The following is a 19,672-nucleotide window of genomic DNA, read 5'->3' as shown; positions in this document are numbered from 1 at the left end:
TGTGGGCAAAAATAATATCCACATGCAGAAAAGAAAACCTTGCACACGTTCCGTACACAGACTATACCCTCGTGTTCTTTTACTCAACCCTCACTAAAACACACACACACACACACACACACATGTAACAACTGCGACTGTGTCACAACTCAGCCATGTCACACAACCAAACCTCACCTGACTTTTTTAAAGCCTGCTGGCCTGAAACTGTCAGACAACGAACGCCTCCCACAGCTCACAAATGAGACACAATAGTGATTCACCGTTTTATTGTAAATTAAAAATACTCTCAGGGTTCAGGAGTCTGTCACACGAGAGTCAGACTTTGCTCTAGCCTCCCAGATAAAGGCATCTGAATGCAGAAAATAGACAACACAGCCCAAGATCTCTAGTTTCACAGTCAGTCCACAGTTGTGTGTGATGGTCACACTAGTGCATACGTTGAATACTGTATGAAACCTAGTAAGTCATATTTGAAACTCGTACAAAGGAGCAGGATCTATAAATGTAAGAAAAACCTTCTTCTAACATGATAATTTCTGTAAAAGGCAGAGGACAAGTCCTGTTAATATCCTTATCAATATTTCTATGCTGTCTCTTTTTCCAAATCTCTTCTCAGACAGCCACTTCAACAGTCCAAAGCTTTTCCTTCACAGTGAGAGTATCCACTCTTGGTTGAATGGAACATTCTCACTGACTTTGGCAGACTGTGGAGCTGCTCTTGGCCCCTGTGGCAGCTTTCTTGCGTCTCTTGTTAAGGAGGGGGTTGCTGGAGGTATCCAGGTCCTTAATCTTCACCTGGTCGTAGTCAACGCGCATGGTCGCCAAAGCGCTGGTCATCTCCTCCTGTGAGACATCATGCAGGAGAGACACTCTAAGGTTGCTATAAGCAAGTAGTCAAGTATGGAGTTTTATGATGCCAAAATTGTATCAATACAGTGCCAATGAAATAATAATAATAAATAATTGTTTTAAATTTCAAATCATTATAACATTTTCCAATAATTAATTACATTCAGAAATATAAATGGAAATGTCCAATTTCTTTTTGACATTTTGATTTAATTACGGCACAGAAAATGATAAACAAATACAATTTGATAGTTGATTAAATCAGTCTGGCTTTTAACACCACTTTGCACCACAAGAAGTAATTGTGAGCCTCTGAGAGCACAAATACAGTTTTGCGAAATTCGCAAATGCCTGTAATTGCACAGATACATTTTTAGTATATTATTTTTATATATTATATTATATATTTATATATTATTTTTAGACTGGACATCTCCAATGACTGTCCCGGGAATCTAACCTACACCGTCTGCACAAAAGGCAGTACCGTGTACCATTAAACCACCATTGCTCCTGAGGTAAGTATATAAGCAAATGTATTGCCAAATATACAGTAGCTTGTTGTGTAGTAACCGTAACTGTGCAGGAAGTTGCAATGCAGTTCCTCTATCTCTGGTAGACTTCCATGTTAGTGTGAGAGTTGATGTTGTTCATCTTTGTTCCCCCATGGCTTTTCTTTCATTTTAGGGTATTTTTGTATGAATGTCTGCAGCAGTAACCAAGAATATAACAAGCAGTAACCAAAAATATCACCAGCGACTGCTAACCAAACTGCTACAACAAACTACTAGTTTGAGTTCATCAGATACAGCAGTGAAAAAACATAATGAGTTACGTATTAAAAGCAATCAAGTCATGGCCCTTAAAACTAAAACACAGCACTAAGATATTCAGAAATTGCAGAGAATGAACTTCTACCAACCTCTTATCCTTCATACTTGAATAAAAGATGAAGTAAGAAGTGGTTATCCACAAGTGCAATAAGGGAAACCATTACACAATAGCATTGTGGAACACTACTCTATTATATTACTATCATTCACGACAATGTTGCTTTAACTTCTTATCGCGCCAGACTTGCACATTCAGCTGTTAAGAAGGATTGCGCCTCATTCTTTTCACGCAAGTGTAGTGTGCAATCATCCCACTCAATGGCACAAGAGAAGTTGTGCATTGCTATTATACAAACACACGTCTTTGTGTACACCAATACATGTTTTGTATCGCACGTTGATATTAACATCGTGTTTAGGACACATACCGTTTATGTGTGCATTTGAATCATGTTTAAAATGTGTGCGTTTGTATCACTACTTCAGATCCCCAACATGGGAAAATAATAGTTTCCCTTTATTCAATTTTGACGACATTTTCCTCCCATAAATTCAATGTAATTTAAAAGGCATCTTACATTTATAGCTGACCTTATTGTTTTGTTGAGCCGCCTTTATGATACATATACACTATCATAAACAATTATAGCATGTCCTGTGGGATACACTGTGTTTATCTACCACTGTGCTTTACTAGTGGTGGCATGCATGTAATTATTATTTTTTTAGACAGAAACCCTGCGGGTTTTATAAATAAGATCTTAGTCCTGAACAGTATAGTACAACTCAGTGTGGCATCGGAACCTACTGTTATATAACTCTGATAGACTTGTTCTTAAGCTCCATAAATTACTACATATAAATAATACAAATGTGTGATGTCCCACAATGACCAGAGGAGGTCAGTGTTGGTGTAGTTCAGACCTTCACATCCTCCCACATCTCTCTGTCCTCCGTCAGCACCCGGGTGGTGTGGAGTGGAGTGGAAGGAACCACCATGCACTGCTGCAGAGCACAACAACAACAGGATGTGTCAACATACACACAGATGTATTGCAGAAACAACAAGTAGTAGCATTATCAAATGTTGTGTGTGTGCGCGTGTATATGCAAAGCAAACTTACACTGATCCAAGGGTGATTCATAAACTGAGTGATGGTCATTCTTTCATTAGGGTCTGTCTTCAGCAGCTGGTGAATTAAGTCTTTACCTTGGAGAGTAAAAGGAACTTCAAGTTAATTTAAATGATCATACTCACACATCAAACCGATTTGTTTCGAGGAGTTAGCGATTGTTTGCGTAATAAAGTCATACGGATTATATACTGTAAATATGTAAAGTGAAATCTCCAAAGTTGTAATTTCACAATCTTCTTCCCACAGGAAGTCATGTAAAGTGAATGACTTTGTTCAGGGCTGAAACTGTTACCATCATCATTTATTTATTAACCCTAAAGGCAATGTATTAACCAACATTCTTGACATATCATATACATATAAAGAAATGTTAACCGCTATATACTGTAATACAACTGAATGAAACTAAAGTAGAGTAAAACTGCCCACTCTTTAAAGAGCGGCCTGACAAATCTACAAATCCCAGTGTCAGAAAGAATCTCAATAATAAAAATGTCAGCTCTTCCTAAAATGAATTATTTATTTACCATGATCCCTTCACTTCTAATCAGCAATATCTCAGTTCTACTTGAAAAATAAAACACCAAACAAACTACTCAAATATCTTATGTTTACGGTGACTGTGTGCAACACAACATAAGCTGCAGTGGTGAGACGCTGTCTCTCTCTTTATTACAAGCTCTTCTCCAGCAGATATCTGCAGCTGTGTGTCGGACGAGTGGCATTTTAAGTCCCAACTCGATGTTCTTCCTCTCTCACTCATGCTTGATAATTAACACTGGGCTGCACAGTGGTGCATGTGGTTAGCTTTTAAGCACGTAGACGCATGGTTCTGGGTTCAAATGTGGCTTGGACCAGTCTTTGTGGAGTTCGCATGTTCTCCCTGTGCTTTTGTGGGTTTTCTCTGGATACACCGGCTTCCTCCCACAGTCCAAAAACCTGCATGTTAGATGAAATGGAGGCTGTAAATTGCCCCTAAGTTTGAATGTGATTACGAATGTTGTTTGTGGCTGACTGGAGACCAATCCAGGGTGTAAGCTTGCCCAAAGTCAGCAAGGATAGGCTCCAGCACGCCCATGACTGAAATGAATGCATGAACTGTATAAATACTGATGCCCAGCATTGGTGGTCATCCATCACACTGGCTTTTAAACAGAATTAGTGTGAAATCTGTGACATGGGTGTGACGCATTGACATTTTAATAATGCTTGGAATCTTTACACAATAAAATGATTTTCAAAAGCAATGACTTCCATGACAGAGACAATCTGTTCATGTAATCAATCCGCAGCCTGTCTCACACACACACGCGCGTGCGCGCTCACGCACACGCTGGAGAACAGTGTTCTCACTGATTTAATCTCTAGTCTGTTGTGTGAGCCTCAAATTCTTCTGTTCTTCCTGGCACAGGCATCACAGGGTGTCTATCCACCATGACTAACAATTCATTCGATTGGGTTCAATTCATTAAAAATATTGGGTTCTAACAAGACGCCTTAATCACGCTTTGGTATGCACCTTTTTAAAGTTTTAAGGTCATATTTGGGTTTAATTTCTGATCAGGGTTCTCACATTCTACCCCATCAAACTCCTCCAAGCATACCCTTATGGTGCTTTGGGCACTAGGGCACAGTCATGCTGGAAAAGAAAACGGCCTGCCCAAAACTGTTCTTACAAAGATGGAAGCTTGGAATTGGTTCAACATCAGGGTCTAAACCAGATTTATTTATGATTAGCTAATTGAGGCATGCCCTTTGACATTTGTTGATCTAGTGTATGTGTGCGAGATTGTGCTCAATGCTTGTTGGGGGCCTCTCACCTTCCTGAGACACATCAGCCCACTCTGGGTTGGGAAATTCATATTGGCCCATTCTGATTCTCCTCTTCATTCCCGGTGAAATAGCCTGACCCGTGTTGGAGTAAAATGGAGGGAAGCCACACAACCTGTAAGTGAGAGATAGAACAAACATATGACATGACACGATTACTTCAAGGTGTGTATCCGTGTAGCGGCCACTCAGTAACAAACATACTCACAAGATGTACATGATGACGCCCAGAGACCACATGTCACATGACTTGTCGTATTTCTCCGGACCCAAAACCTCAGGTGCTGATTCAAGACCACACAAATAATTGAGGGTGTAAGTTTCAACAAACAAATGATTACATTTGTGTTTTTCTAAGTGCTTCTAACCAAGCATACACTTCACAAATAGTACAGTGTGCCTCGTGTCAGTTCATCTAGAAGAATGCCACACAGAGTAAAACACAACTAACCCACATAGTATGGTGTGTAGCAGGGGGTCTGCAGGGGGTTGTGTTGTGTGGTCTCCTTTGCGAAACCAAAGTCTGTCAGTTTGAGGACTCCGTTTCTGTGCTTTGACGTGTACAGTAGATTCTCAGGCTATCAAAGGGGGGGAAACAAAATTATTATTGGTTTTTTTTAAACCCAATCCCAAATGTGGTGAATATTGATCTCACCTTGATGTCTCTGTGGGCAATGTTAATATTGTGCAGGAACTCAATGGCTGTGCCGATGTTTTTCATAATCTCAGACGCCTCTGATGTAAAGATAGATAGTCTCAAACCAGAAGCCATAACAAAGGAACACCACAATGGGGGACAGGTGACATTTCTGTATAACGGTATTTCCTCAAATTGTGTCCTGTGATGTTTATTTAGAAGAAGAAAAAATAATAAATATATATACAGTACTAGAGTACAGTAGTTAGAGCATGAAGAACCTGTTAATGACCTTCTAAATGTGTTTTTTTTTAACATAATTAGAGCCTTTTAGACATTAAATAACACCCCTATAGTCACATTTACACTCGTATTACCCAATATAGTAGACATAATAACGGGAAAATAAGACATATAAGAATTAAATAAGACAAACTCACACATGGTCACAATGGATGAGTTCCTTGTTGTTCTTTTTTTTACTTCCGGTTTCTGTACAGTACTTGCTGCGGTGGTTATTGTCTCATCAATGTAACATTACTGACACCTAGTGACCAGTGTAGAATACTACATAACATAGCAAAGTCTTTGAATGCGTCTCCTATATGCCTTATATTTTTTATTTTAGTTAATTTAGCCATTTGTGTGCTTGAAAATGCTTAATTAACACAAAAAATAAGATTTGCTTACAAATGCATATTTTTTTTACTAATAATTGGCTGTATTCTACCACAAAACAGCATGATTTATTAATATATTTTTGAAAAACCAAGATAGAGTGAAGCTGCGAAATTTGAAGCATGAAATGGTGAGGGATTATTGTACACCCTGATAAAAATTTTAAGACCTGTTGAAAAATTGCAAGAATTCATATTTTGCACTATTGGATCTTATGGAAGTTCTATGTAAAGCTTCAAAATGCAAAAAGAAGAAATGGGAGTGAGACAAACATTTTTTGAGTAAGCAATGTATCGCAAACAACATTAAAGTGAAATAGGATGTTCATCAGCTGATCAAAAGTTTAAGACCATAGACCAAAAAAGACAACAACAACAACAACAAAAAAACACAACCTCCCCAAAAATAGAAATAAAGTGTTCAAAAAAGGACTCAGTAATAAGTAGCTGCACCATTCTTGTTAATCACCTCAAAAACTGGTTTGGGCATGCTTGATGCCAGTTTTTCCATTTCCAGGAGGCTAGTGGGAGTATTGCTTTAGGTTGGTGCAAACATGGACAAAGTAAAGTAACCTGCTACTTGGCCACTATTGGAGGAAATACATTATTTTGTATGGGCTGCTCTCAGCATTCCATCTAAAGAACTCCCTCAGTGGATTCATTCTCACCTTTCTCCGTGAAAGCTTGGTCTCCTCTCGCCTGAATCCGGCTGAACAATTCTCCTCCCTCCATGCTATGCACACAAACACACACATTAAATGCACAATGAAGTAATCTGGTAAATTGCAGACAACTGGAAAAGTGTGTTACAGTAATGGCAATACTAAGAACAGTAGTGAAAAATGTACATATCCTAAAAAGATGATGAAGTGTACTTTGTGTGGATGCACAGAGGAAGAGACATTAGAGAGAGGAGCGAATATGCATTTGTGCTTAACTCAACAACCGTAAATGTTGTCCTCAGCTGACCTTCACTGTCACAGGAAGCAGCTCACAGCAGACTGAGTAACACAAGGTCACTACAAACAGTCAAACGCACCGTTGCTATGCCACTTGCTATGCTATTAAGTCAATAAATACATGACGTAAAGAGAGCAGACATCCCATGTCACAGTTGTGAGTGTCAGGAGGACCATTTGCAAGTAATAGGCTGTAAACAGAAGAAGTCCATATGAAATTTTGGCCTTCTATCTCTGCATCAGTGCAGACATCGGGTCACATCAGCATCGGGTCACTTGACTGACTTTTAATAATGTTCATATTCTGGCACAGAACTTGTATTTTGTCACATCACGCGCACATGCACACACACGTACTGTATCTGCCACAAGGCAGAAGCAGGCACTGAGACGTTCCTGTGTTCAAAGGTGTTTTTTACATGATTCAGGCAGCAGAGGGCACTCTACTAACATTCAAACACTTCAAGACTGAATGTCGTTATCCCCCTGCTAAAGACTTCTCACTAATATTGCACATAAAAACATAATCGAAATAATAATTCAAAATAATAACAAATAACTTAGCTGACATAAACTAAAACAAAGCATGTTTTGCCCACTGCTGCTTTGCAATAAGTGCATAGCCGTGCCAGCTTTGTTTAAACGTATCCACGCGGTTACAAACCTTTGGACTTCTGATGCGTAAAAACTACTAATGTCCATTTGCAAAACCAGCTACCCTCACATGAATGCCATACACAGTGACATATGACATATAATAGTGGTTAAGACTACATTTTTCCCACCTCAGCATTCTCACGAAAACAAGCTGAGGCAACAGTTTTCATGAGGAAACCACAACACTACAATTTTTTTCTTAACAGGCAGAGAATTCTCAAACCAGTCTGTATGAAATCCCCCACCAACGTCACCCTGAAAATCAGTGAGTGAACAATAAACAATAATACCAAAGTTTCCATCTACAGTATCCATCAATTTTCTATACTGCTGGACCTCATTACGTTCATTGGTGATGGAGTCTATCCCAGCACACTTCAGGCAAGAGGCAGGGTACACTCTAGACTGGTCGCTAGTCGATCACAGGTGGGGTTTTTTAATGTTTTTTTTATTGGCCTAGCTGTGCGTCTCATAAGCTGTAAGTCAGTAACTGTAAGTCAGTATTCTGGCTTTAAATAAGGTTTAAAAACATGAGATAATGTCACACATTTCTTACGACACAAACAACAAAAATTCAGTTTTACTCATCCAACCACAACCACTGAGTTTTGCGCCATGGCCAATTATGCAAACTGATGCGTGTTTTTGTAATGTGGGAGGAAGCCAGCGTACCCAGCAACCCAAATCTCATCACAGCTTCTGACTTTGCACACAAGGAGGTGACAGATATGATAACATTTTATATAATTATACATGATTGGAATTTTGTTTTTACCTTTTATTAAAACAATAATATTAAATCCGGGTTGATATATCAAAAGCTGTAAACAGGAAATTGTGCACGGAGAAAGGTTCGCCAATGAAAACATAACCTCCACGACAGATGCAATGAAGAAATTCTGTGATTTAAAATAAAATTTTTATAATAAATCCTCATATGTGGTTCATGGAAGTCCAGCCATCCATACATCTTCTACCAACCTGTTCAGGGTTACAGGGAGCTGAAGTCGATCCCAGATAACTTCTGAAGAAAGGTGGACTACACTCTGGACTGACACATGCAGAGTCAGACACCCATTCACACTCACATTCACACCGAGTGGGAAGTAAACCCACACTGCTTGGATCAGTCACCATCACCATCAGTGACTGGAAGTATCCTACGCATGACGTTTAGATTGTGTTTTAATGATATTTATGAAAATATGACACACAAATAAAGAATAAAGGCTAACCTTCAATTTCGCCTGGGAAAAAAATGGCCTGTTTTATGCTTGGGTATAGAGAAGTAAAAAGAAGAAGAAGATAGTCAGATGATGGCAAAATGTACAGTTACCATTCCATAATTATGAGCAGGCACTTCTTCCCATGATGCATGTTCTCATACAGACTGATGATCCGAACAATGTGCGGGCCACCAGAGACCCGCCAGTGAAGCTCCACTTCTCGCTTCGCTTTGGGGCTATCATAGAGGATCTGGAAGACATAAAAGAAAAGTAAAAGAGTGTGTGTCTGACTTTGTGAGACTTCCTGCCATGTTTCCCTGTCCTTTTTGTGCCGTGTGGACCATTGGATCCCTATTTTGCCAGGGAAACAGCAGTCAGAAAGAGAGGGAGTGAGATGGGATGGACATAGGTAGGTATATTTTTGTTTTAGAGAGATAGATTAGATAGAAGTGCCAGAACTTTGATAAAGAAGGTCAGAAACACGATTGAATTCAAGAAAGAACTTCTAGCAAAGCACAAAGGTAGCATCTGTTACAATGGGATTGTAATGTAAAAGTTCCCAGTTGACACAGGTTGCAGAGGGAAAACTTTAACAGAGACACATAATCATGAGCCGGGTCCATGTGTGTAACGATGATTGTACCTGCTGCTGAAGTTTCCAATAAAGTTCAAGTAAGCAAGTGTACAGCTCTGACCGTCCACTCTCGGAGGTTAAATCTGTAACGGACTAAAATGAAACAGCGTCCGCATGTCTCTTCTGTCCCCTCCCCTTCTCACCCTTCACAAACAGGTCTTCAACAAAGGTAAAAGTGATGCTAAATGTTCATTTATTCATTACATTCATTCATTCATATTTTGCTTTGTTTTCTGCATATAAAACTATAATTATTCTCTATAAAAATGTGTTTTCTGTTAATATTTTTGGGTGTCTGGAAGGGATTAATTGGCATTATTTCTTATGGAAAAATTTAATTCAGTTTTCGTCTCTCTTGTGGAAGAAATTAATGACAAAAACTGAGGTTCCACTGTACATAGACAGATGAATCGACCACCTGGTAGTATCAGTAGTGTGTGTCTATCACACACGTCCACAAACAGCAGGTGGTAGACACTGACATAGTATGCATGTCCAGTCAGTGTGTATTTTCGGATATGACAGACATGGCGTGATCTGCTTTTCACAAGAAGGCTGCTCTGGTCAGACTGGAAGGGGCTGACTAAGAGACATGTGACACACACACACATCCAGAACTGATTATTAAGAAACGTAACCTGCTTATTTGTTGATTAGACAAGCAGAAACGCCACAGCCAGTAACAGCCTCTGCCTGTATGTGTGGATGAGGGGGTGATAGCTGTGTGTCACAGTGCACAATCGGCATTTTGAAAGTAAAACTCAACCTGCCACTGTGTGCGACTTACTTAGTGCCCATTAAACATGAGTGCGATCAAAGTAATGAGTTTTTGTTGTTTCGTTTATCGCTTTACAACTCTCATTTCCCGCACTGCAGGATGAGCTGTAATAAAAAAAAACAAAGAAGGGATTAAAAACTACAAGAAACACAGAGGTAGTGAGTCATCTGATGTGGTGATGAGTGTAAACACTGGCCGGCTCGTTTCGCTAAACCGATTAACAACCTCCTCGCACTTTCATTAAACCCTTCACGTCTATCTGGAGGCTGCATTTCACACTGAGGCTCTGTACCTCTCACCAAAACAATTTAATGTAACAGAATATTATGTTCCCACAAGTTGGCTCTGTAATCAAAACACGATATAGAAAAATGTTTTATACAGGAGTGTGTCTGGGATTTTGTGCCAGCCATCAGCTCATTACCTCTGTTCTAATTCATCACTGGACTTAAACCTCATATTTGATGGGATGAAGCTCATCTAACCATACATTAAAGTAACTTTGTTATCGGCATTTCCTGTGTTAGATGTGTGCTCAAATGTTGACATACAGTATTTACACTTTTATTTTTTTTTACATTTTTCGGCACTGAAAATCAAACCGATCGCAAACCAGAGGAGGAAGTGACATCACTTCGAGAACATGCCCTCTGAGAATTGCACATGGAATACATTGTTTTCATATTGCTGTGGTGCATTTTTTGCAGATTTTCTTTTGATGTTATATATTTTTGTGATTGTATGCCCGCTCGCTGTGTGGTAGGCATTTGCTCAAACATTCAAGCAGACAGAGTAAGCCCGTTCATTTTTCCAAAAGACGGCATTCGCCACATCAAATTGTTCAGTTTTCTGAAAAATGTTTTTGTCCCTCTTTTATCACGGTTAATTGGTTGCAGACCCAACTGCAATAAGTCAATTTCCGCAAAGATTCCTTATATATAAATAGAATATTTTCATAGTTGGAGCACAGAAAACCTGTTTTTATGACATTCCAAATATAGTTTTTAGCATTATTAGAGCCCTTTAGACATGAAATAACACTCCTATCGTCACTTTTACACTTAATAGAAAATAAGATGTCTTAGACATAAATAAGACATGACATAGACATAGCATACTTGGTGGCTATCGTCTCAATGTAACGTTCTTTACACCTAGTGGTCAGTGTAGCAGAATACAACTGCAATGGCGCAGCAAACATTCACACAGGAGCTGCTTCCTTATTCTTGTAAAATTCCAGCTGTTTTTTTCATTGCTGCTGTTGGGTTTTTTTTGTTTTCCCCCCCCACCCAACTATTTCTACTTGCAAATTTTCTTCTTGTAATTACGACTTTATTTCCATAGTACAGTATTTTGACTTCATTCTCGTAACGTTGTACATTTTTCTGCAACCTAACTTTCCAAAAGAAATTACAACTTTATTTGTTGTTTTGCTTGTTTCTCTACGCTATGAAAATGATGTTATTTTTCCCCATAAGATAATGACGTTATTCTCGTAAAATTACAGTTTTTGCTTGTTAGATGGCACCTTTTTTCTCTAAATATTTTGACTGTTGCTGTTGTTTTTTTTTTAGTTTTCTTAAATTTCTCAGATTATATTTTTAGAATATTTTTAGAATGTGCCACGGGCCAATATAAAAACAACCCTGGGCCTCAAACGGCCTGCGCGCCGCACTCTGGACCCCCCTGCTGTAAATGTTGAAGATTTAAGCAGAACCCAATTTTATTTTCTACCGCTTATCCTGCAATTTTGAGTCTCCATTGAACCTAGCATGCATTTTTTGGACTGTGGGAAGAAACAACTCCGCACACAGAAGTACAAGCCAAGATTCAGACGCAGACCCACCTGGCTATGAGGCAGACATGCTAATCATAAGCACCATATATGCTCCTCCTCTGGTCCTCAACATCTAAATAAAGTGGGAATGTGACCAAAAAGGCAACAGCAAACAAATCCCCAAGCACAAAGGTTAACGAGTGGTCCAATGATATGCTAAAGCTTCAGAGCTCCACTTACAGCATCTCAAAAGAGAATAAGAGCTTTAACAAGGGTCACTAGAGACTTATTAACTCCGTTAGGAGCACAGGCTGCTTGGAGGAAACCTTCACCAGGATTGAAGGCAGTTCTTTGAAGCTTTATGTGGACTCCTGGCCCAATTGCAGGAATTTCTTCGGTGAAAAAGAAATCCAGATGTGTCTCAGGCATGCAAAAGGGCTTCATTCAAGCATTTTGCAAGGAACATTTTGATATGGAATGTCATTTTACAGTTTTAATGAAGTGGAATTGATTGTTGATCAATCACATCTTAATGTAACCGATGCAAAATGTGGGTCTCCATTATGGCACGCAGCCAGGCAGCGTTATTCTGCTCAATACCACACTGGAATGGAAACAAACAAGGAGGAGCCTGACTCCATTTTGTTCAATTTTCACTGTCTGCAACTGAAAATGCCAAGTTTCCCTTTTGCTCATTCTCTTGTGGCATCATCTTATCTGTTCAGGGCAAAAAAGAAAATGCAACTTGAGGCCCCAAAGAGCTTCACACTGTCTACCAACAAAGCTTCTCTCTTGAAAGGAAAGATACTTTTGAAGAAGCAATCAAGAGAGATTATTGTGAGATTATTATCATCCTCAACAAACTCATGGCTGCATGACCAAGTGAGATTTGCCAGCTAGCAAGGGAAACAACACTGTAAATCAAGCTTTTGTGTTAAAAGTGTTTTTTTTTTATTTGTTGTGGTTGTTTTTTAATAGGTATATGACTGTTTCATTGCACGGAATTAGGTGCAATAATTATGGCTGTCTACCAAACCTGCATTTTCAGCTTGAATGGCGGCATGGGGTATATAGCAACAAGCACAAGCCAATGACTTATGTGGTGTTGTCAGTAGAAAGAATAACAACTATTACCTATATGAAGACTTGCTGTGTTAGGGTTTTAGCTCAGCCCTTGTCGTAAAGGTGTGTCACTGCAGGCATGCTGTCACTGATGATTGATTGAATTTAGTCCACAGCGCCAAAGAAGGCTAAACCTTAGCACAAGCAGCTGCAACTGAGTCCTTTCGTGTGCAGCCAGGAAATTAAAAAACATTGATGGCGATATAAAACCGATGAAAACACCTCCCGGTTAACTTTTGCTGGTTAGCTGGTATGAAACACAGTGAACCTTGGTTAGGGCCATTAATCAGTTCCAGTAAAGCAGACACTAGTTGAAATGCACTCTAAATGAATACATTTTTCCCATAAGAAATAGTGTACATCCAATGAATCTCTTCCAGAAAGCTAAAAATGTTAACACAAACACATTTTTGTGGTGTTACAATGATAGTTTTATATGCGGTAAACAATTCCAAAATTAAACAATGAATCTAAACGATGAATCCATCCATCTTCTATGCCGCTTATCCTCACTAGGGTCGCGGGTATGCTGGGGCCTATCCCACCTGACTACGGGCAAGAGGCAGGGTACACCCTGGTAGCCAGCCAATCGCAGGGCACATATAGACAAACAATCATTCACTCTGACGTTCATACCTATGGACAATTTAGAGTTGCCAGTTAACCTAACATGCATGTTTTGGAATGTGGGAGAGAACATGCAAACTCCACACAGAGATGCCCAATTTGACCCCCAATCTTCCCCATCTTCTGATTTTTGTGGCCAACATGCTAACCACTAGGCCACCATGCGGCCCTGTACAAGACAAGTTGAAATATTGGTAAAAATAAAAAATATCAAAAAGGTGTAATATAGGGCGAAAACGCTCAACCAAATAATGCGGTGTGTCACCGATAACGCAAAGTTGACATGCAGGTTGTTTTTTTTTTAATATAAAAAAACATCTGAGCATATCTACATGGTTTGGTTTAAAAAAAAAAGTGTGGCACCCACCCGCATCCTTTGCTTTTCAGTATGTGGCCCTCGGTGGAAAATGTTTGGACACCCCTGATTTACGTGTCAACAAACTAATGATATACACAAAATATAGAACCATCAACATGATGTCCATTTTCAGTTAAAAACATTATTTTAAATGGCCCCTCCAACATTAAAGAGAACTCTCTCTCTCTCAACAAATACATATGCTGGCCAAAAAGCTGGCCATTAAAACTAGGCCTCTGGCTCCCTGCAGTCAGACAAGTTAATAGAATCCTGATGACTGCATATGAATTACATTGAATGAATGGTGTTTTCCACCCAGCTTTGCTGCAAAGTGGATTTAAGGCTATAGCCATCCATTATGTTCAGCACCTCTAGAAGAATATGTAATTAAAAAGCTCATGAGCAGGTGAAATCCACTAACCTTCGCTCCACATTAAATACTCAGTATCCTGTCTTTTGGCTTTCAAGTTATCCTAATGCTGAACAAACCGCCTGAATTAGCTTTAGTGGCAATAAGGAACTCTGTGGTGTGCTAGGCAACCGTGGGCTTTTAATTACAATCAACAGCGGTCCGCTTGTTTTACAAGCAGGACACACAAGCGACAAGACGAAGAACACAAATATTTGTTGCCATCACCTTTGAGCTGAGTGTGTTATTCTATCAGTTGTTCTTTTCTCACCTAAAGAAGACGTGTTTATTAATGTAAATCCAGGGTTCCCTGCAAATAGGCATAGAAACATACTTGTACTCTCCCACACTTGCTTATTGCTCTGTCACTGAATTGAATGTAAGTGCTTAGATTAGTCATCACCTTTGGCCTTTCTTTTTTTTTTTTTTTTTAATGTCCTCTTCTTGTCTGTCTGCCCCTCCTCTTGTGTTACTTGCGCTGCCTGCCTGCTATGAAAGAACTGTTTTAAGCTTCTAAATCTCAGTGAGTCTGTGGTCCAATAATGGCAGGTGACAGTGCCAAGAGTACTGTATATGCAAGGCGTTGTGCACCCTGAATAAAACTGTCACCCTCCTCAAACTTCAATGCCGAATCTTCTGGGAAACCTAGCTGCATGTCCACACTGGGAGCAAAGCAATGTGAGTCTGGAGAGAGCAGCAACAGTCACACATACATCAACATGTGACACTAAAGCTTAGCATGGACATGACGACTAGCCGTAAAATACTTTGCAAGTCTGCAGACAAATGAAAAGAAACTAAATCTTAGATCAGTCACCGTAAACTTAATGTGTTAACCTAATCAATGAATTGGTTGTAAAGAATTCTGTTTATTGTGTGCAACTAATTGTTGAATCATCACACCTTGAAGCATTTTAGACAGAATGGAGTGCACTAATTGGCTGCAACCAACAGAGGCACTGTTGTTGATTCAGTCTCAACAAGGCCAATGTGACACACTGTACTTGAAAGATGGATTTACACTTACCCGCATTTTGTCCCCGCAGTGGTACGCAATTTTGCATGCCAATAAGGAAATTGGTCGTAAATAGGTGTGGAGTATGTGCAAACTGTGCATGGCTGTGTGGCAGTGCGCAAAGAACATTTCAAAATGTGTGTGGCACGCATAATTTCCGTGAACTAGTTGCAAACGCAACGTAAATGCACCACAACCTATGCCTAAAGAATGCGGGCGGTGCGTATCAAAGTGTGTCTCATTCACATGAATGGGTTAACTTTTCCCCCACCTCATGAAGCAAGTCGGGGGGAATTCTCAAGTAATCTCTGTAGCCTCTTGGATCTTCCTTGTGAATTTCTGTTAATAAGTGATCATAATGCCCAAAGCGATGTCTTCTAGTCAGCAATTACCTCTCCCACACTGTCCGTGCCTCCTTTTTTTCTAGTTTAGGCCTCCTTCCTGCTCTTTCTGCATTCTGTTTCTGCAGCTCCAAGACAATATAGTCTTACCTTTCTTTTGTGCAATGAGAGCTTCTTCTCTGGAGTTCAACATTCTGTAGGTCCCTTGCAAACAGAGGAATTAATGAAGCTGGGGTGATGCCTGCTGTTTCCTGGCGTCATGCGGGAGACAGCAAGACCAAATAACACCACGACTACGTCACGGATGCGGGAAGTGGTGGTGACAATGCATAGCCATGCGGGAACAATGCACGTTGCACGTACTATTGTCGTTCACTAGGTGCATACAGTACTTGACAAGGTGTAAATAAGTCGTGCCGCAGCGTTGTCATTTCGTGCCAAAGCGTACCATTGCGTGCTCAAGTGCGTAATTTATGCGTAAACAGAACGCAAACTAGTGCGCAGGCTAGTTTTCAGGTGTGTCAGATATAAACAAATAAATTACACGCATTGCCACGGAAAATTGCGGGACAGCGCGGAGGCAAAATGCTTTCAAGTGAAAACACCGCTTAAGATATGCAAAGATGAGCGGCTGCATCCATTCCATGCTATGGCATAATTCCTCCAGGCAGTCTTATTTGACTAAATATGACATTGGAATAGAAACAAGAGTTCAAACGTTCAAAGAAAGATTCTCCAAGTTAGGAAATAATTACATTTGAACCAATTCGCCATAGGACATTTAGTGAAATGCACCTTCCGAGTTTCGATGTTATATTCATAAATGTGGCACCCTGTATAATAGCACAAATGACACAAACAATATTAGGTTTCTCCATACAGTACATGGTTGTAGACAACCACAATGTATACCACCAGACTGTTTCCAATTGTTTACAATACTGTCAAAGTATGCTTCATTGCCTCTATGCCTACAGTACTTTTTCTGAACCCAGAAATCTCTATATTTTTTATTAGTAGTGAAGAAAGAGACAGCAATCCCTTGTTTATCGCACTTAATTGGTTCCAGACCCGACCGTTAAAAGTTAATTTACGATCCCTTCTCAATAAATGGAATGTTTTCGTAGTTATGGCAGAGAAGAAAACCTGTTTATGATCTTCTGAATGTTTTTTGTAACATTATTAAAGAAAACTAGACATCAAATAACACCCATATAGTCACCGTGGGGCGGGCCCCCCTTGGTGGCCTTGGTGAACAGTCAAGGGAGGGGACGTCAGAGGCAGGAAGTACTTTCAGTGTTAGTGCTGACCTGCCAAAATGTACAAATGTATTGTACTCAATATGCAGTTTGACTCTTGAAGACACTTTTATGCTTCACAGCTCTCCATTTGGTTGCAATTGCCTGACTTCAGTTTCGAGTTCAGTCTGTACAGTCCAGATAAATAAATAGATACCAGTTTCCCAATAGTATTTCAAATCGGGGGGGCGTGAAAACATATCTGTCCCCTGGGGGGGGCATGACAGAAAATAATTGAGAACCACTGGTATAACTCAATATAGTAGATATAAGCAGAGAAAATAAGCCATTTAAGACAGTTTACCTTGAAGGGGAGCAGAATCGATGGCAAAGAGGAGGTAACGTCGGGGGTTCATAGTTGAGTTTTAGCTTGTTGTGGAATATGGCCACAACACTAACCCATGTTATTATGATTATAATTATTGTTATTATTATTATTGTGCCTGTGGTGAGATCATTTAAACCTGCAATAAAAGCCAGTTGTTCAAGTCTGATGCTTTGGTGTTGGTCTCACCGAACAATTGTTGACACCTGGTGACCAATGTAGAGTACTACATTCACAAGTCGGTGGTCTTAAAGGCTTAGTCTGTATTTGTATTTTAGTTCAGTTGGCTGTTTTTATGCCTCAAAATGCTTAATTTCGGCAAAAAATATGTACAATTTGTGTAAATATGTATATTTTTCGGACTAATACAAGACTGTGGTCAACCACGAAACAGCGTTTAATTAATGTTTGAAAAAACACGACAGTGAGGGCGCGATATTGAAACCGTGACGTAGCGAGGGACCACTGTATACCAATTTTGGCCTTTATCTAGATCTGAAGTATGCAAAGTTGAAATGTCATCTAAATAAAACTGACCTGCTCACAAAAAAAACTTTCTGAGGGGAAAAAAAGGTCATGATGAAATGTATTTATCAACAAATTTAACACTGACCTGTGGGCTGTAGATGCGTCCAATCCCCGGAATGTAAACACCATCCATTCTGAAATGTAACCAACTTAATGTTGGTTACATTTCCCTCTTAAGTTGCACGGAATGTCCAATTGTGACGTCAGCACATCTCACTAAACCTCAAATCAGCAAGCACCATGTATGTGTGAAACAATATACTGTACACTGGGATTATGTGCAGACGTACAGTACATTCAAAGCAAAACTACAGTGGTGTTTCAATACTTTCGGCAGCATCAATGTTGAGACTTGTTTTATGTTTAACATTGGTTAACTTCTTTTTGCACTCGTGTGACAGTTTGTGTTCAAACACATTTCCCCACTCATCGTGTCGTTAAAGTTACTTTAAGTTTGATTTATTTTGTGTCCTATTTTTAAGAGTTTAACTTAATTTTACACTTGATTCAATACGGCCAACACAACAGAATGGATTTAGTTTCACTGTTGAGACCTGCCATATGACAGCTGGTCAGACTGGGTAAGGATGTGAAAATGGATTATTGTGCATCACCTCCCCACTTTGACATGTAAAGGACAAAGACAAAAGATAATTTCCTCTCTGGGATCAATAAAGTATATATATGAAATGCGCAAGACACTTCATTAGGTACACAACTCATCTGGATATCAAGCCAGTTGCTATTAACACTGATGTAGTCAATTACAAATTGTGGCTGTAAAAGGGTGTTATTGTAGAGCAGCACAAACCCCCATACAATACTTCTATTATGTCAGTGTATTTGATGTGAGTGTAGTAGTGACTTGTAGGACAGAAACAGGTGAGTGTTACCTTGAGAGCGCACTTCTCTCCAGTCTTCTTGTTGAAGCACTGCATGACTTTGCCATTGATGCCTAAACCCAGAACCTGACTGGAGATTTTATAATCGTCTGTCACTGCGTGTCTCTTGATGTCCAGTTTGGTGACACCGGGCAAGGGGAAGTGGGTCTCTTCGCTGGCCGAAGCGGCAGCAGGGGGAGGTGGCGGCTGTTGTCTCGGGTCAACATCAAACGATTCGTGCTCGGCTTCGGCCTTTGGTGCTCGCAGCGGGGTATCCTTCCCGTTTCCATCCTGTAGCATGTTGGCACTCGTCGTCCCCTTGCCGTGCTCGGCGGAGTAAAGCGGGAGTGATTCACCAAAGTCGATGACTCGACAGCTGTCCGGTATATGCGTTGAGTCGACGGGTCCCGGCTGTCCTGGACACCCTCCCGCCCCTTCAGTTTCAAAAAACTTCCTGGTTATCGATTCATAACCTTGAACATCTTGAAACTGTCAAAAAGAGTAAAGCGTTGCCTTCTTTGACGTTATGGTTTCTTCAAAAAAAGTAGTACACATGGATAGTGTTCACATGGACAACGTCTGTGGGCACCACCCTCTACTGTAAAATCTCATTTCACAACCAGACCCCCCCCCGGCTGCCTTAAAGGAGCAGCAGCCTGTCAGCAAGTGCTGATTCAGTTGAAATCTGGACAAAAAATGTTGTTCATAATGGTGTTAGTAATGTCATGTTAAGTGTTAATATAATAAAAAGTCTACCATGGCCATGTCTTTA

The 19,672-nt window shown here is 40.0% G+C and overlaps 1 protein-coding gene across 1 annotated transcript; it reads right to left on the bottom strand.

Annotated features, from left to right (window-relative positions):
• Window positions 1-42: 42 nt before the first annotated feature.
• Window positions 43-19,483, bottom strand: mapkapk3 (MAPK activated protein kinase 3). Its single transcript, XM_054784482.1, has 10 exons — window positions 18,913-19,483; window positions 8,918-9,057; window positions 6,634-6,698; window positions 5,307-5,386; window positions 5,103-5,229; window positions 4,860-4,935; window positions 4,642-4,766; window positions 2,810-2,895; window positions 2,610-2,690; window positions 43-846 (listed from the first exon to the last, which is right to left on the bottom strand). The coding sequence occupies exons 1-10, from the start codon at window positions 19,198-19,200 to the stop codon at window positions 691-693; spliced, it is 1,224 nt and encodes a 407-aa protein (XP_054640457.1). The 5' UTR covers window positions 19,201-19,483; the 3' UTR covers window positions 43-690.
• Window positions 19,484-19,672: the final 189 nt, after the last annotated feature.

The sequence above is a fragment of the Dunckerocampus dactyliophorus genome, chromosome 8, assembly GCF_027744805.1.
Source record: "Dunckerocampus dactyliophorus isolate RoL2022-P2 chromosome 8, RoL_Ddac_1.1, whole genome shotgun sequence".
NCBI lineage: Eukaryota > Metazoa > Chordata > Actinopteri > Syngnathiformes > Syngnathidae > Dunckerocampus > Dunckerocampus dactyliophorus.
Note: the sequence above shows the minus strand (reverse complement) of the source record. Positions and strands in the feature narration are given on the sequence as shown.

Excerpts from the sequence above, each read along its gene's own strand:
- mapkapk3 (XM_054784482.1), bottom strand. The coding sequence starts at position 19,200 with ATGCTACAGGATGGAAACGGGAAGGATACCCCGCTGCGAGCACCAAAG. Across the intron at positions 2,896-4,641 it reads GGCTGATGTGTCTCAGGAAG|GTAAAGACTTAATTCACCAG; the intron begins GTGAGAGGCCCC and ends TTACTCTCCAAG. Across the intron at positions 847-2,609 it reads AGATGTGGGAGGATGTGAAG|GAGGAGATGACCAGCGCTTT; the intron begins GTCTGAACTACA and ends GATGTCTCACAG.